The sequence below is a fragment of the Oryctolagus cuniculus genome, chromosome 8 (genome assembly GCF_051225735.1).
Source record: "Oryctolagus cuniculus isolate XC-2025 breed Fujian yellow rabbit chromosome 8, ASM5122573v1, whole genome shotgun sequence".
NCBI classification, from domain to species: Eukaryota; Metazoa; Chordata; class Mammalia; order Lagomorpha; family Leporidae; genus Oryctolagus; species Oryctolagus cuniculus.
In genome coordinates this window covers 125,419,581-125,434,057 of record NC_142874.1, presented here as the reverse complement: position 1 = coordinate 125,434,057, position 14,477 = coordinate 125,419,581, and the positions used below count along the sequence as shown (strand labels likewise).

The window sequence follows — 14,477 nt, the reverse complement described above, 5'->3', positions numbered from 1 at the left end:
TGAATTCTTCATTTCAAATAATATTGACTTCTTTTTAAAATCATAGGAATATATTTCTTTTTTTTAACTTTTATTTAATGAATATAAATTTCCAAAGTACAGGATATGGATTACAATGGCTTCCTACCAATAACGTCCCTCCCACATGCAACCCTCCCCTTATCCACTCCCTTTCCCCTTCCATTCACATCAAGATTCATTTTCAATTCTCTTTATATACAGAAGATCAGTTTAGCATACATTAAGTAAAGATTTCAACAGTTTGCTCCCACACAGAAACATAAAGTGAAAAATACTGTTTGAGTACCAGTTATAGCATTAAATCTCAATGTACAGCACACTAAGGACAAAGATCCTACATGAGGAGGAAGTGCACACACAGTGACTCCTGTGGTTGACTTAACAAATTGACACTCTTGTTTATGGCATCAGTAATCACCCTAGGCTCTTGTCATGAGCTGCCAAGGCTATTGAAGCCCCCTGAGTTCACTGACTCTTCATTCATGTAATGTATGGATTTCTATAATTCCTGGATTTGCTTCTGATTGCTTCTGAGTATTCCTAGGCTTAATCTTTTGAATTCTTGTTATGACATCTCACCAATCTTTTATCTTTAAATTCCAGTATTGATGTATTGTTGTGTTCTTTTGGGGGCTAATGTACTTGGAAGGCAATGAATGATGGCCCAAACACTTAGTTCCCAATCACCCATGTGGGAAACCCACAAGGAATTCCTGGCTCTTGGATTCTGCCTGGCCTAGCCCTAGCTGTTTTAAACAGAGAATGAACCAGTGGATGGAAATTTTTCTCTATCATTATTTCAAATAAACAAATAAATTTTGGGAAAAAAAACCTCACAGTTCACTCTGAAATTTCATATGAGGACTAGCTTGTTAAATTGTAGAAACTGGACTGAGTACTCCCAGGAAAGTTCTTTCTATGATTATAGTAAATCCTGGAGGTAAAATAGTTGTTTACATTTCTTTCTTCACTTTAGAGAGAAAACAAATACATATTTAATTATATTGAAGGCTATTGTATTGACTATGTGAATAGACTCAGGTGATATTAGAGACAGAAACTCTGTTAGTGTTGCCTTTACATATTTCTAGTATGTGAATGGGGCATAAAGCATACTCATAATTGTGCCTAAATAAACACACATGCTTTATCAATGCACAGACATTGCATATGTCATTGAGTTATTTCAACATCTCACATAAAATTACATTTTATACTTCACATGACAATTCTCTTTTTACCGTGCCTTTTCTTTCTCCATTCAGGAAGACCCGTTAAATTTTATGAGCTAGTGGGGAAAGCTGACCTGTGGCTCATTCGAAGCTACTGGGACTTGGAGTTCCCTTGCCCAACCTTACCAAATATTCAATTTGTTGGAGGGCTCCACTGCAAACCTGCCCAACCTCTGCCCAAGGTAAATATGCCCTGTTTGCTCTGTTTTGTTTGCTTCACATTTTCAGTTGAAATGATCTGTCATTCTTCACTTAGAACATTTTCTTTACAAGGAGAGCGTTAGGAAAAGTGAGGTAAAGTGGTCTGTCAATTAGAAACTCATATATTTTTATAAATCACAAGTATTCATATTTCAGAATTGTTGGTGAACAACTTGGGTAACCTTGACAAAAGGAAAAGCAAGTAGAGTGGTAACTACAGTTCCCAAGAAGTACATGCTCAGTGTAGGAGAATGGAGTTGAATAAAGAGGTTGATTTCTGTAGGGAGGAAATTGGGATCCACATGAAAGAAAGAAATTCTAAGGTCTAGTGAGGGCATAGGAGAGAAGACCAGAGAGTTAATCTGGGGAGAGGTAAGACAAGACATCCTTTAAAAATGAAGACTCCAAGATTCAGTGACTTGGTTCATCTGTAAAGAGACAGGGCTTTGCAGAAGGGAAGCATTGTTGTATGAATTCAGGCAAAGATGATAGATAACTAAATTGCAACCATTTTAAGCATGGCTATTCCTGATCATACAATAATACCACACTCGTGTTGTATGAGAAATAGTAAGAGATAACACTCCACCTGTCTCTGATATTAAAAGGTTATTTATCTATCAAAGAGATATCTGTATTTTCATGTTTATTGCAGCACTATTCACAATAGCCAAGAAATGGAAACAACCTATGTGTCCACCCACTGAAGAATTAATAAAGAAAATATGGTATATATACACCTTGGAGTACTACTCACCATAAAAAGGATGGGATCTTGCCATTTGCAATAACATGGATTGAAATGGAGGTTATTCTGGCCAGCGCCTCGGCTCACTAGGCTAATCCTCCGCCTAGCGGCGCCGGCACACCGGGTTCTAGTCCCGGTTGGGGTGCCGGATTCTGTCCCGGTTGCCCCTCTTCCAGGCCAGCTCTCTGCTGTGGCCAGGGAGTGCAGTGGAGGATGGCCCAGGTGCTTGGGCCCTGCACCCCATGGGAGACCAGGAAAAGCACCTGGCTCCTGGCTCCTGCCAGAGCGCCGGCCGTGGCGGCCATTGGAGGGTGAACCAACGGCAAAGGAAGACCTTTCTCTCTGTCTCTCTCTCTCTCACTGTCCACTCTGCCTGTCAAAAAAAAAAAAAAAAAAAAAAAAAAGAAAGAAAAGAAAAAAGAAAAAAAAAAGAAATGGAGGTTATTCTGTTACGTGAAAAAAGTCTGGCACAGAAAGACGAATACCATGTAACCTCACTTATATGAAGAATCTGAAAATTAACCTCAAAGAAGTTAGGAATAGAGTGATGGTTACCAGAGGCTGACAGTAGGGGCCTGTGAAGGGTGGCTAAAGATTAATGAATCAGTATGAACTTACAGGTAAGTATAAAACACAAGTTCCAGGAAGAAAGCTGGGGGCTACAGACAAGAATAATGTGCTGTACATGCCTTTTTTCAAAAAAAATGAAGTTAAAATACAGAGTAGGTGTCTGAGGAGATGGAAGTGCTTACCCTGATTTGAATATTACATAGTGTATATGTAAATCAAAACATTATGTGGTATCCTATAAATATGTGTAATTTTGTGTCAAGTGAAAATAAAAATAAATAACAGTAATAAAAGGTCTCTGGATCTAAACAAGCCAGAACACTATTGTTATTTATGTTGTTATTTTATTAGTACCAAAAATATAAAAAGTACTCACAATTTAGACATTGCCTCATTCATTAGGAACTAGTTTTCCAACATCAAAATGATATGCTCAAAGCCATCCAGAAGAATGCTGTAGACTCATTTAACAACAGGGAAAAGGAGAACAAAGAGAAGGATGGATAATTATATAATGGTAATAATACCTATAGTTATTCACTTATACAAGGTTAGAATTCAAGCCAACGATTGTGAAGCCTTTGTGTTCTATGTTTACTATATCTCATGATTACTTGATTTTTCATTAATTATCAAATTCTCAGATAATCTTTAACTTTTTAAATAGGACATAAGAAATTGAACAAATGACAACAAGACTTACAATTGCTTATATGCTTTTCTATGTAATATGCTAATATGAAAATTTACAGGGAAAATTAATGTGCAAAATAAATATTTAAAACTATTATTTATAAAAGTAAACAATGGAAGCAAATTATACAGCCAATAGTAAAAGGAATGATCAAATGACATATTTATGTCTATACCACACCATCACAATTGTTTATCAAAGAATCCTTACTGATCCTAAATCAGCCGCAACAGGACGTTTGTCAAAAAAGGGGCAGGAGGCGGCTTTGTGGCATGGTGGGTAACATGCTATCTGCAATGCCAGCATCTCATATGTGTGATCTTTCATGTCCCAGATGCTCTATTTCCAATCCAGGTCCCTACAAATGTGCCTGAGAAAGCAGCTGAAGATGGCCCAACTGCTTCACTCTCTGTACCCACTTGGGAGACTCAAATGGGGCTCCTGCCTCCTAGCTTTTCTGTTCCATCCCCAGCCATTGTGGACATTTGGGGAGTGAACCAGCAGATGGAAGATCTCTCTCTGTCTCTCTCTAATTGTGCCTTTCAAGTAAATAAAATAAATCTTAAAAAAAAAAAAAAAGAGGGGCAACATGGCGTCCAGGTCCAAGCGGCTAGCAGTCGGGAATGGGGTCCCGGTCCAGCGCCATGAGCAGGAGGAGGAAGATGAGGTTGAGGATGAGGACGAAGATGAGGAAGATAGCGACGAAGAAGAGGGTGAGGACGACGAGATCGTTGACGAGGAAGTGAATATTGATTTTGAAGCTTACTCCATCTCAGATAATGATTATGACGGAATTAAGAAATTACTGCAGCAGCTGTTCCTAAAGGCTCCTGTGAACACGGCAGAACTAACAGATCTCTTGATTCAGCAGAACCATGTTGGGAGTGTGATTAAGCAAACAGACATTTCAGAAGACAGCGATGATGATATGGATGAAGATGAGATTTTCGGCTTCATAAGCCTTTTAAATTTAACCGAGAGAAAGGGTACTCCATGTGCCGAGCAAATCAAAGAGCTGGTTCTAAGCTGCTGTGAGAAGAGCTGTGAGAAGAGTGTGGTGGAACAGCTGGACGCGCTCCTGCAGGACGCCAGCAAGCCCGTGGGCTTCCTCCTGAGCGAGAGGCTCATTAACGTCCCCCCGCAGGTCGCCCTGCCCATGCACCAGCAGCTGCAGAAAGAACTCGCGGAGGCACACAAGACCAATAAGCCGTGTGGGAAGTGCTGCTTCTACCTGCTGATCAGTAAGACGTTTGTGGAAGCAGGAAAAGGCAGTTCCAAGAAGAAACGGAGCAGCCAAAAGAAAGAAGAGTTAATGTTTGCAAACGCAGAGGAAGAATTTTTCTATGAGAAGGCAGTCCTGAAGTTCAGCTACTCGGTGCAGGAGGACAGCGACACCTGTCTGGGAGGCAGATGGTCTTTCGATGATGTGCCCATGAAGCCCATGAGGACTGTGATGGTGATTCCAGGCGACAAGATGGACGAGATCATGGATAAACTGAAAGAACATCTGTCCGTCTAACCCATTTGCCACGGACAGGGCTGGCTCGTCTTTGGAAAATGACAAAAAACGCAGTGGCTGTTTACTGAAAACTCGTGACTTTATTTGAAGTCCTCTACAAAAAGTAGGGTTCTGTTCCATGTGTCTGGGACACATTTACACTATCTGTATCTTTAAAAATTTGGGTCAGATTGTGAATGGATGCTTAAAAACCTTTCCAATAAGAAGAAAAATATGGAATAGTAATTTAAAGAACTCAATAAACTCCTCTATTTTTATTTAAAAAAAAAAAGAAAAGAAAACAGAGGGGCAAAGAAGATAAGAGAAATAAAATAGCATTATTCTCATGCAATAAAAAAGAAATATAAAGTAGGATTAAATTGTTTTAATATATGTCAGAATGTACATTGAGCATAAGGTTATTTTGTAAGGAAAGGAAAAAAAAAAAAACATTTGGGACATGGCTGGCACACAAGTGCAATTATATTTAACAACACCACTGGGCCGGTGCTGCGGCTCACTAGGCTAATCCTCCACCTACAGCGCTGGCACACTGGGTTCTAGGCCTGGTCGGGGCGCCAGATTCTGTCCCGGTTGCCCCTCTTCCAGGCCAGCTCTCTGCCATGGCCCGGGAGCGCAGTGGAGGATGGCCCAAGTGCTTGGGCCCTGCACCCACATGGGAGACCAGGAGAAGCACCTGGCTCCTGGCTTCAGATCAGCGCGATGCGCAGGCCATAGCACGCCAGCCATGGCGGCCATTGGAGGATGAACCAACGGCAAAAGGAAGACCTTTCTCTCTGTCTCTCTCTCTCTCTCACTGTCCACTCCGCCTGTCAAAAAATAATAAATAAAAAAAAAGAAAAAACAACACCACCTCTATACCAACAAATGGATAAGTGCCAAATTTTGTCTTTCATACACACACACACACACATATAAATAAACATGCATATATATAAATCACAGCACTATATTATATATAATAAACATAATATATAATATGTATTATTTTATGTAATGTATTGTATAGCAATACTTTTATATAATATATAAGATATAAGATAATTATAATTCATATATCACTGTGTTATATATATATATATATACTATTCCAATAATTCCTAATAATACTGAATACTTTCTTTGTTGCTTGCACCAATCCTTTCACTAGTGTTTGTTGTGTTGTAGCTTTTTTTCTTTCTTCACAGGAAATGGAAGACTTTGTGCAGAGTTCTGGAGAAGAGGGAGTTGTACTGTTTTCCCTGGGGTCCATGATCAGAAATGTAACAGAAGAAAGGACCAATGTGATTGCATCAGCACTTGCCCAGCTTCCACAGAAGGTTAGAAAAAGTGTCCTAGTGGACAGTTACTAAACAAGCCTCTTAAACTTTGCGCAGCGTCTGATTACAGACTTCTTTGATGAAAGGCAAACAGTTATAACAGCTCTAATCTTCAGATATCAGTTTAAAAGCAAAAATGCTACAGTAGTACAGATGACTTTGCAATTTTTGTTTTCCTCAGAAATATATTTAAAAGATTTGGTACAAAACTTTAGTATTATATAAAGAATGTAGGTAGGTACACGGAAATCCTATTTTACTCTGTCCTTTGCTCTTTCTCTTCCAGGAATGTTGAATCCATTCTACACACTAAAAGTGCTACTAGAAAGAATTGAAATGTTAATTGCTAACTGCCTCTGCACACTGAACATAAGTAGGTGTTGAGAAAATTCTGAATTGTATCATGCAGTTTGGACTTCTTATGTAATTCTGGCTTATTTATTTCCCCTCATTTGGGGATAGGTTTATTCAGGGTGCTTTTCACAAGTCTGCTGAGAGAAAGGAAGACAGTATCGCCAGTCTTGTCACTCAGCCAAGTAGATTTAGAGAAATCCCAGCCTGTCCCCTAATGCTGGACCCTGTCAGTGTCTGAATAAGAAAGATGTAGAAGAAAGGGTGCAGGGAGGCCCTGCTCTGGAGGTGAACCCTATGCAGCATAAACTGTGGACCCTCAAAGACTCTGCCCCTAATCCACCTCTCCCTCCTGCATAGAGGGAGAAGAGAATGTGAGGAGTCCAACAGAAGAAAGCATGGACTAGAAAGAGGTTCAAATGTCCCCAACTCATAAAATACATTAAGGCCTACTTGTCTAATGCACATAATATAGCAGTTAGCTTTGAGTATTTATGAACTAATTTTTATCTGATATAAACTGTAGAAATCATCTGTGTTAGTTGTATGTTTATTTTCTGCTGAGAACCTGAAATTACTTTTAATACTCACAGAGCAAATATAACTGAAACACTCATATTGTATGCTCCAGTTGTGAGAATTGCTTGGAGATGCAAAAACCAGTACTTTACTGGAATGGTGGTAGTTTGGGTATAGAAGAGCATATTAAAAAGTGTTCATTAAATAAAAATTTAAAACATGACTCTCAGTGTTTGTAGTGCATTGTGGAAGAATTAACTTGAAGAGAATTTAGCATCATCACTGCTTTGGATTTCTTTCAACTGCCATATTACTTATGAATCAGCTCTTTTTTCCTACTCAAAATATTTCCATTTCAACTAATAATTATAATACTTTGAATTCATTTAAAAATAAATAATACTTTGAATTCATTTAAAAATTCATTGAAAATTCTTCTGGAAAAAGTGTTTAATAATTTATAATTCAGAATGAGTATATATAGTTCATAGGCAGAATTATTTTAGTTCTCACACGTTTCTGATTATACAGAATTTTTTTATTCACCAAAAGATGTCCAATCCTAATGATACTTCACTTAGTAGTGATATAAAAGTCAACATAAAGAAACTCTCATTTCATTTTCTTAATTAAAAATCTTTGTGTTTGGTTGGAGGAAGTTTATGATGGGAAAAGCAGCTATAATCCAAAAGTTGTACTTTTGAAATTTATATTTATCAAATAAAAGTTGAAAAAAAGGCTTTGTATTAAACTTGAAAAATGAGGCTAATAGAGAAAAGTACATACACTTTACAAAGTAGAATTCACTGGACCTGAGTTACTCTTCTTTGCACTAGAATTAAAATACTTGAATTGGCCATTCATGATCTCACTTAACCAAGGCACTATATGTGAAAGATTATGAATGTGTCACATGCCTGTTTTCAAGTAAAAATATACAAAAAATGTTGTTACTTTACCTCAATTTTTAATAGTTCTCATAACTTCGCCTTATTCTCATTTCCTTATCCTTCTTATGGAAGGCAAGGTTAACTGGGTGATCTCTCAATCTCAATAGAATTCTAACATGGCTTATTTTGAAATTCAACTCATCAAATAGGTATTTTCTTTATCTAACAGGTTATTTGGAGATTTCATGGCAAGAAACCAGAAAACTTAGGACCTAATACTCAAACCTATAAGTGGGTCCCCCAGAATGACGTTCTTGGTAAGTATCTTGAGAACAAACAGTGAAATGATGAGTTACAGTCATTCAGGCTGATAATCAATCACCAGGAATCTTGATGCTAATTTATTATGTACAAGCTCAAGATCAAACACCAGTCTTATTTGAAATGTAGTAAACTTTAACATTTTATTGTACACTCAAAATGTTTTTATATGTAGCTACCTCTCACAGAGAAGTTTGAAAAATTTCCTACATTGCTTTTGTCCTAATTTATTTATTACTTCTGTCTGTTCCCTAATGTAAGTGTGAACAAACTACACTGAAAAGTAATATACATTATTGGTATGAATGACTACATTTTTCATGATATAAAATCCACGTATTTAATGTTAAATGATAACACATGTCAAGATGAAGTGTGGTCTCCTTTTCCACTGTTTCCACCGTTGTTACAGTGCCTCTCCTTGCTGTGCTGGATATCCCACATACTATATCTTTTAGAGAAAGTGTTTTCACATGCACTCAGCTTCTTTTTTAGAATATGAAGTTTGTCTTATCCCAAAAATGCTCTTTCACTATGTCCACTTGTTAATCTTTTGTTCAATGCTCAAGTCTTGCATATGGCCTTCAATCAGCTCTCCAGTGTACCTAGGTGTCTCTTCCTCTTGATTTGAAAGCAATTTTAATGTAGTTTTATGGCACTCATGATCTAGAGATCACTGTTAGCTATAGTGTCTCATACTGTGCATTTTTCATATAATTGCTAACACTTATACTTAATAATCTTATTGAAAAATCCCTCAATCCTAGGTCATCCAAAAACCAAAGCCTTTGTAACTCATGGTGGAGCCAATGGCATCTATGAGGCAATCCACCATGGCATCCCTATGGTGGGCTTTCCTTTGTTTGGGGAACAACCTGATAATGTTGCATACATGACGGCCAAGGGGGCAGCCATTAGGCTGAACTGGAAAAGAATGTCAAGTGCAGATTTGCTCAGTGCCTTGAAGACAGTCATCCATGACCCTTTGTGAGTATTACTTTGTTAAAACAGATTATTTATACATAAATTTTGCGTGAAGGCTAAGGGGGCATCATTTGACTTTGGACATGAATTTAATGTTGCATACATATTTTCTTTAACCTGGAAGGCAATCATCAATAAATGATTAGGAGTTTCACAATAAATTTTAGCTTGTTTTAGTAAAAGAATTTGTCAGAGATTTTTGGATAGTGCAGAAATTTTGAAATAGTCCATAAATGGAATGACAATTATCACTGAAGATAATAGCAAAAGTATTAAAAGAAAGTTTTTAAAAGTCAGGTAATGCATAATGCAAAAATATGCCTCTCCAGTACAGATGTATATTTTTTTATAAAATTAATATATACAATGCAGAGAAATGAAGAAAATTTCTTAATTAGTTGACACATTGAATGTGCATGATATGACACACCTTTTTTAAAAATTTATTTATTTATTTGAAAAGCAGATTTACGCAGAGGCAGAGGCAGAGAGAGAGAGAGATCGTCCACCTGCTGTTTCATTCCCCAAGTGGCCGCAATGGCTAGAGCAGTGCCTATCCGAAGCCAGGAGCCAGGACCTTTTTCCAGGTCTCCCACATGAGTGCAGGGGCCCAAGCACTTGGGCCATCTTCCACTGCTTTCCCAGGCCATAGCAAAGAACTGGTTAGGAAGTGGGACAGCTGGGACTCCAACTGGCACCCATAAGGGATGCCAGCACTGCAGGCAGTGGCTTTACCCACTATTGCTATGGGACCGGCCCCTGACACACACTTTATTAGTTCTTTGCATCATTATATAACTTCTTCATTATAGTCTTTCTCTATTGTATTACATACACATATATGAATTGCACTTCTCTGAAATATCCTTCCCATTGTACTGTTTAAACAACAAGAAGGGTAATTCCCTCCATTGCTATTCCTTCCATGTCATACTATCCCTCTTTGTGGTTTAGATTTAATCAGCAATAGCCCTACATGCACTCTTCATCTTTGTCTGTATGACCAATATCCTTCATCATTTCAACACTATATACAAATGTATTTGTGTGTGTGTGTGTGTGTGTGTGTGTGTTTGCCAGAGTGTCTTGGCTTTCCATGCCTGAAACACTCTCATGGGCTTTTTAGCTGGATCTGATTGCCTTAAGGACTGATTCTGAGGCCAGAGTGCTGTTTAGGACATCTGCCATTCTATGAGTCTGCTGTGTATCCCGCTTCCCATGTTGGATTGTTCTCTCCTTTTTTAATTCTATCAGTTAGTACTAACAGACACTAGTCTTGTTTATGTGATCCCTTTGACTCTTAATCCTATCATTATGATCAATTATGAACTGAAACTTATCCCTTTGACTACTGCGATGGCATTGGTACATGCCACCTTGATGAGATTTAATTGGGATCCCCTGACATGTTTCTAACTTTACCATTTAGGGCAAGTCTGATTGAGCATGTGCTGAACTGTACATCTCCTCCCTCTCTTATTCCCACTCTTATATTTAACAGGGATCGCTTTGTAGTTAAATTTCAACACCTAAGAATAATTGTGTGTTAATTACAGAGTTCAACCAATAGTATTAAGTAGAACAAAAAAAAATACTAAAAGGCATAAAGTATTAAGTTGTTCCTAGACAGTCAGGACAAGGGCTGATCAAGTCATTGTTTCTCATAATGTCTATTTCACTTCAACCAGTTTCCCCTTGGGTGCTTGGTTAGTTGTCACTGATCAGGGAGAACATATGATATTTGTCCCTTTGGGACTGGCTTAATTTACTCAGCATGATGTTTTCCAGATTCCTCCATTTTGTTGCAAATGATTGGATTTCATTCTTTTTATTGCTGTACAGTATTCTGTAATGTACATATCATAATTTCTTTACCCAGTCTACTGTTGATGAGCATTTAGGTTGAGTCTACATCTTAGCTATTGTGAATTGAGCTGCAATAAACATTGAAGTGCAGACTGCTCTTTTGTTTGCCAATTTAATTTCCTTTGGGTAAATTCCAAGGAGTGGGATGGCTGGGTTGTATGGTATGGTTATAAGTAATGAAATTTTAAGCACATTTAAATACAATCTAAGTGATAATGTAGAATGAAAGAATTTAGGTAATATTCTTATCTTTTTTCCTCTGTGATAACCTTTTTATATCAAATATGCTTCTTAAAGACATCAATATTCAAATTCCATAGAAATTGGAGAATAAAACATTTCATGAAAATATTTCATGAATCTTATTCTGTGTCAGAGAATAATTGTGTAACTAGGAGATTTGTCCTTTAATTTCTTGTAGAATCAAATGTTTATTAAATATTTAGAAACATAAATATGCAAACTAGAGGTATTCTTTATTATTTAAATATACTCTTTATTGTCGTTAAGTATATTATTTAACATTTCTGCTATTAAAACCCAACAATTGTGACAAATTCTAAGGATGAGGTTTTTGAAGAGGTGTATCTTTTGTCTCTACTACCTTGTAGAGCCATTCCATTTTCCTCTACTGATGAAGCTCAAGATTCATTTATCTGAAAAGGAGAAATCATTTCAGGGTCCAGATTCAACATCATAAAGACAATTTTGAAACCAAGATACAATGAGTTAAAGTCTTATGAACAATAATTGAAAATTTCTTACTTGAAAGGAACCCAAACGTTTGGGCATGACGTCAAAGTAAAATATTAATGAATAAGAGACTTTCCTTTGAAAATGTCGTGTTTCAAATGTGTATCACACAGACTGTGACAGAGGTGAGCATAAAAATGTCCCTTTGGGTTTTGTAGTTCCCCTAGTGGTCACTTCCCTGAGGTTCCAATGAATACTCATCATTGACTTTTTTTTAATATGTTTTTATTTATTTGACAGGTAGAGTTATAGACAGTGAGAGAGAGAGACAGAGAGAGACAGAGAGAAAGGTCTTCCTTCCATTGGTTCACTCCCCAAATGGCTGCCACTGCCCGCGCTGCATGGATCTGAAGCCAGGAGCCAGGTGCTTCCTCCTGCTCTCCCATGCTGGTGCAGGGGCCCAAGCACTTGGGCCATCCTCCACTGCCCTCATGGGCCACAGCAGAGACCTGGACTGAAAGAAGAGCAACCGGGTCTCGAACCCGGCGCCCATATGGGATGCCTGTGTCAAAGGTGGAGGATTAACCAAGTGAGCCACAGCGCCGGCCCCATCATTGACGTATTGATGTGTTGGATTTTTGGTCTCTGTAGCAGATATCTCAATCTTGATTACGCTGTGTCAATTCTGTTGGTCCCTTCAACCTTCTCTCTTCCATTCACCCATCAAACCAACACTGAAGTGGTGTTTGTTGTTCTATTTACAATGACAATTAATTTTTACCAAAGTTTATAAGAACATGTATTATAAATTTAGTTAGTGAATTCCTAAGTATTCACTTGATTAAGACTTTTTTTTTTAGTTTATGACTTTTTCACATTTTGTTGATGTACTCATACTGCACTAATTATCTCTGGTGGTAGTTCTCAATGATCTCTTTGATATATAGAAGTTACCAAAGGCAACCAAAAGTAACCAAAGATATTTATAAAAATCTAGAATCCTGGGTCATATGACAGTAATTCAGAGTGACTGGCAAAGAATCAAGAGTAATGCAGGTCAAAGTAACCAGTAAACATTAATCAGAAACTTTGGTCAGAGAAGATGAACTTCGAAACTGAATCTGTCTTCATCAGTACATTCAGATTGCAAGAGCCAGGATAAAATGAAATGATAGAATGGAATTAAATTGAGATAAAAACAGAATCAGTTCACAAATACCTCAAGAAAACGTAGGATGATGATTGATTTAGACAAGGGAAACAATGAGAAACAAGAGAGTCGTAATGGTTCAGCAGGAAATCAAGAAGGACTGTAGCATAAGAAATTCGACAAACAATCCAGTTAAGAAATTGACAAAGGACTCAAACAGGCATTTTGCAAGAGAAGAAATTCAAATGACCAACAGAAAGCTGAAAAAAATGCTCAGAACCACTAGCCCTCAGGGAATCGCAAATCAAAACCACAAAGAGGTTTCACCTCATCTCGACACAATGACTCTCATGCAGAAATCAGCAAAGAACAAATGCTAGGGAGGATGTGGGGAAAAAGGTACCCTAACCCACTGTTGGTGGGAATCCAAACTGGTCCAGCCACTGTGGAACACAGTATAGAGACACCTCAGAAATCTCAGAATAGGCCTACCATATGATCCAGCCACCCCAATCCTGGGAATTTATACAAACCTAAAGCAATCAGCATATGAGAGAGTTATCTGTACCCCTATGTTAATTGCAGCTCAATTCACAATAGCTGATATATGGAACTGACCCAGATGTCCATCAACTATTCAGTGATAAAGAAATTATGATATCTACACACTATGGAGTACTTTTCATATGAAAAAAAAAAGGAAATCCTGTGTTTTGCAACAAAATGGATGCAACTGAAGACCATTATACTTAGTAAAATAAACCAGTCCCATAAAGACAGATATATGTTTTCCCTGATCTGGTTTAACTGGTAGAGTACCTAAAATCAAATGTATCGGAGTGAAATTGTCATTTTGAGATTTAATGATTGTTTACAGCCCTTGTCTCTTCGGTTGAGGGACACTGTTTTTATTATTTGTACTATTTGTTGAACTCTTTTACTTGTGTAGGTTAACCTTATGATCATTAAGTAAATTGAAAGTAGATCTTTGTAAAATTCAGAGTGGGAATGAAAGAGGGATGAAGCGTTAGCGGGAGGGAGGGTAGGGTGCGAAGTATCACTATGTTCCTTAATCTGTATATATGAAATACATGAAACTCATATAACTTAAATAAAATTTTAAAAGATGTTAATAAATAGCACTTTCTTATTTTAATCCATTGACTAGAAATTTTTATAGCATTTAGGTGATTCCTTTTGGCAGTTCTACTGGTCAAAGTTCTGTCGAGAAACCTAAATTTGTCTAACTATCTCAACTACTAATTTCGTTCACTCATTTATTCAGAATCCATTTGATTTCAGGTAATAATTTGTTTAATATAAACAGTAAATGCATTTCTTATTTCATAAGTTTCTCAATAATTTTTAATTATAATGACTTATATGTCAAAACACCAGT

General features: G+C 37.3%; 2 protein-coding genes across 2 annotated transcripts; both read left to right on the top strand.

Moving 5' to 3' along the window:
• The first annotated feature begins 1,243 nt into the window (after positions 1–1,243).
• Positions 1,244–9,376, top strand: LOC127485477 (UDP-glucuronosyltransferase 2B14-like). Its single transcript, XM_051828520.2, has 4 exons — positions 1,244–1,435; positions 6,173–6,304; positions 8,294–8,381; positions 9,153–9,376. Exons 1-4 carry the CDS (start codon positions 1,244–1,246, stop codon positions 9,374–9,376), a joined length of 636 nt encoding a protein of 211 aa, XP_051684480.2.
• Positions 4,054–5,266, top strand: LOC127483200 (BRCA2 and CDKN1A-interacting protein-like). Its single transcript, XM_089302674.1, has one exon. It carries the CDS (start codon positions 4,056–4,058, stop codon positions 4,983–4,985), a length of 930 nt encoding a protein of 309 aa, XP_089158800.1. The 5' UTR covers positions 4,054–4,055; the 3' UTR covers positions 4,986–5,266.
• Positions 9,377–14,477: the final 5,101 nt, after the last annotated feature.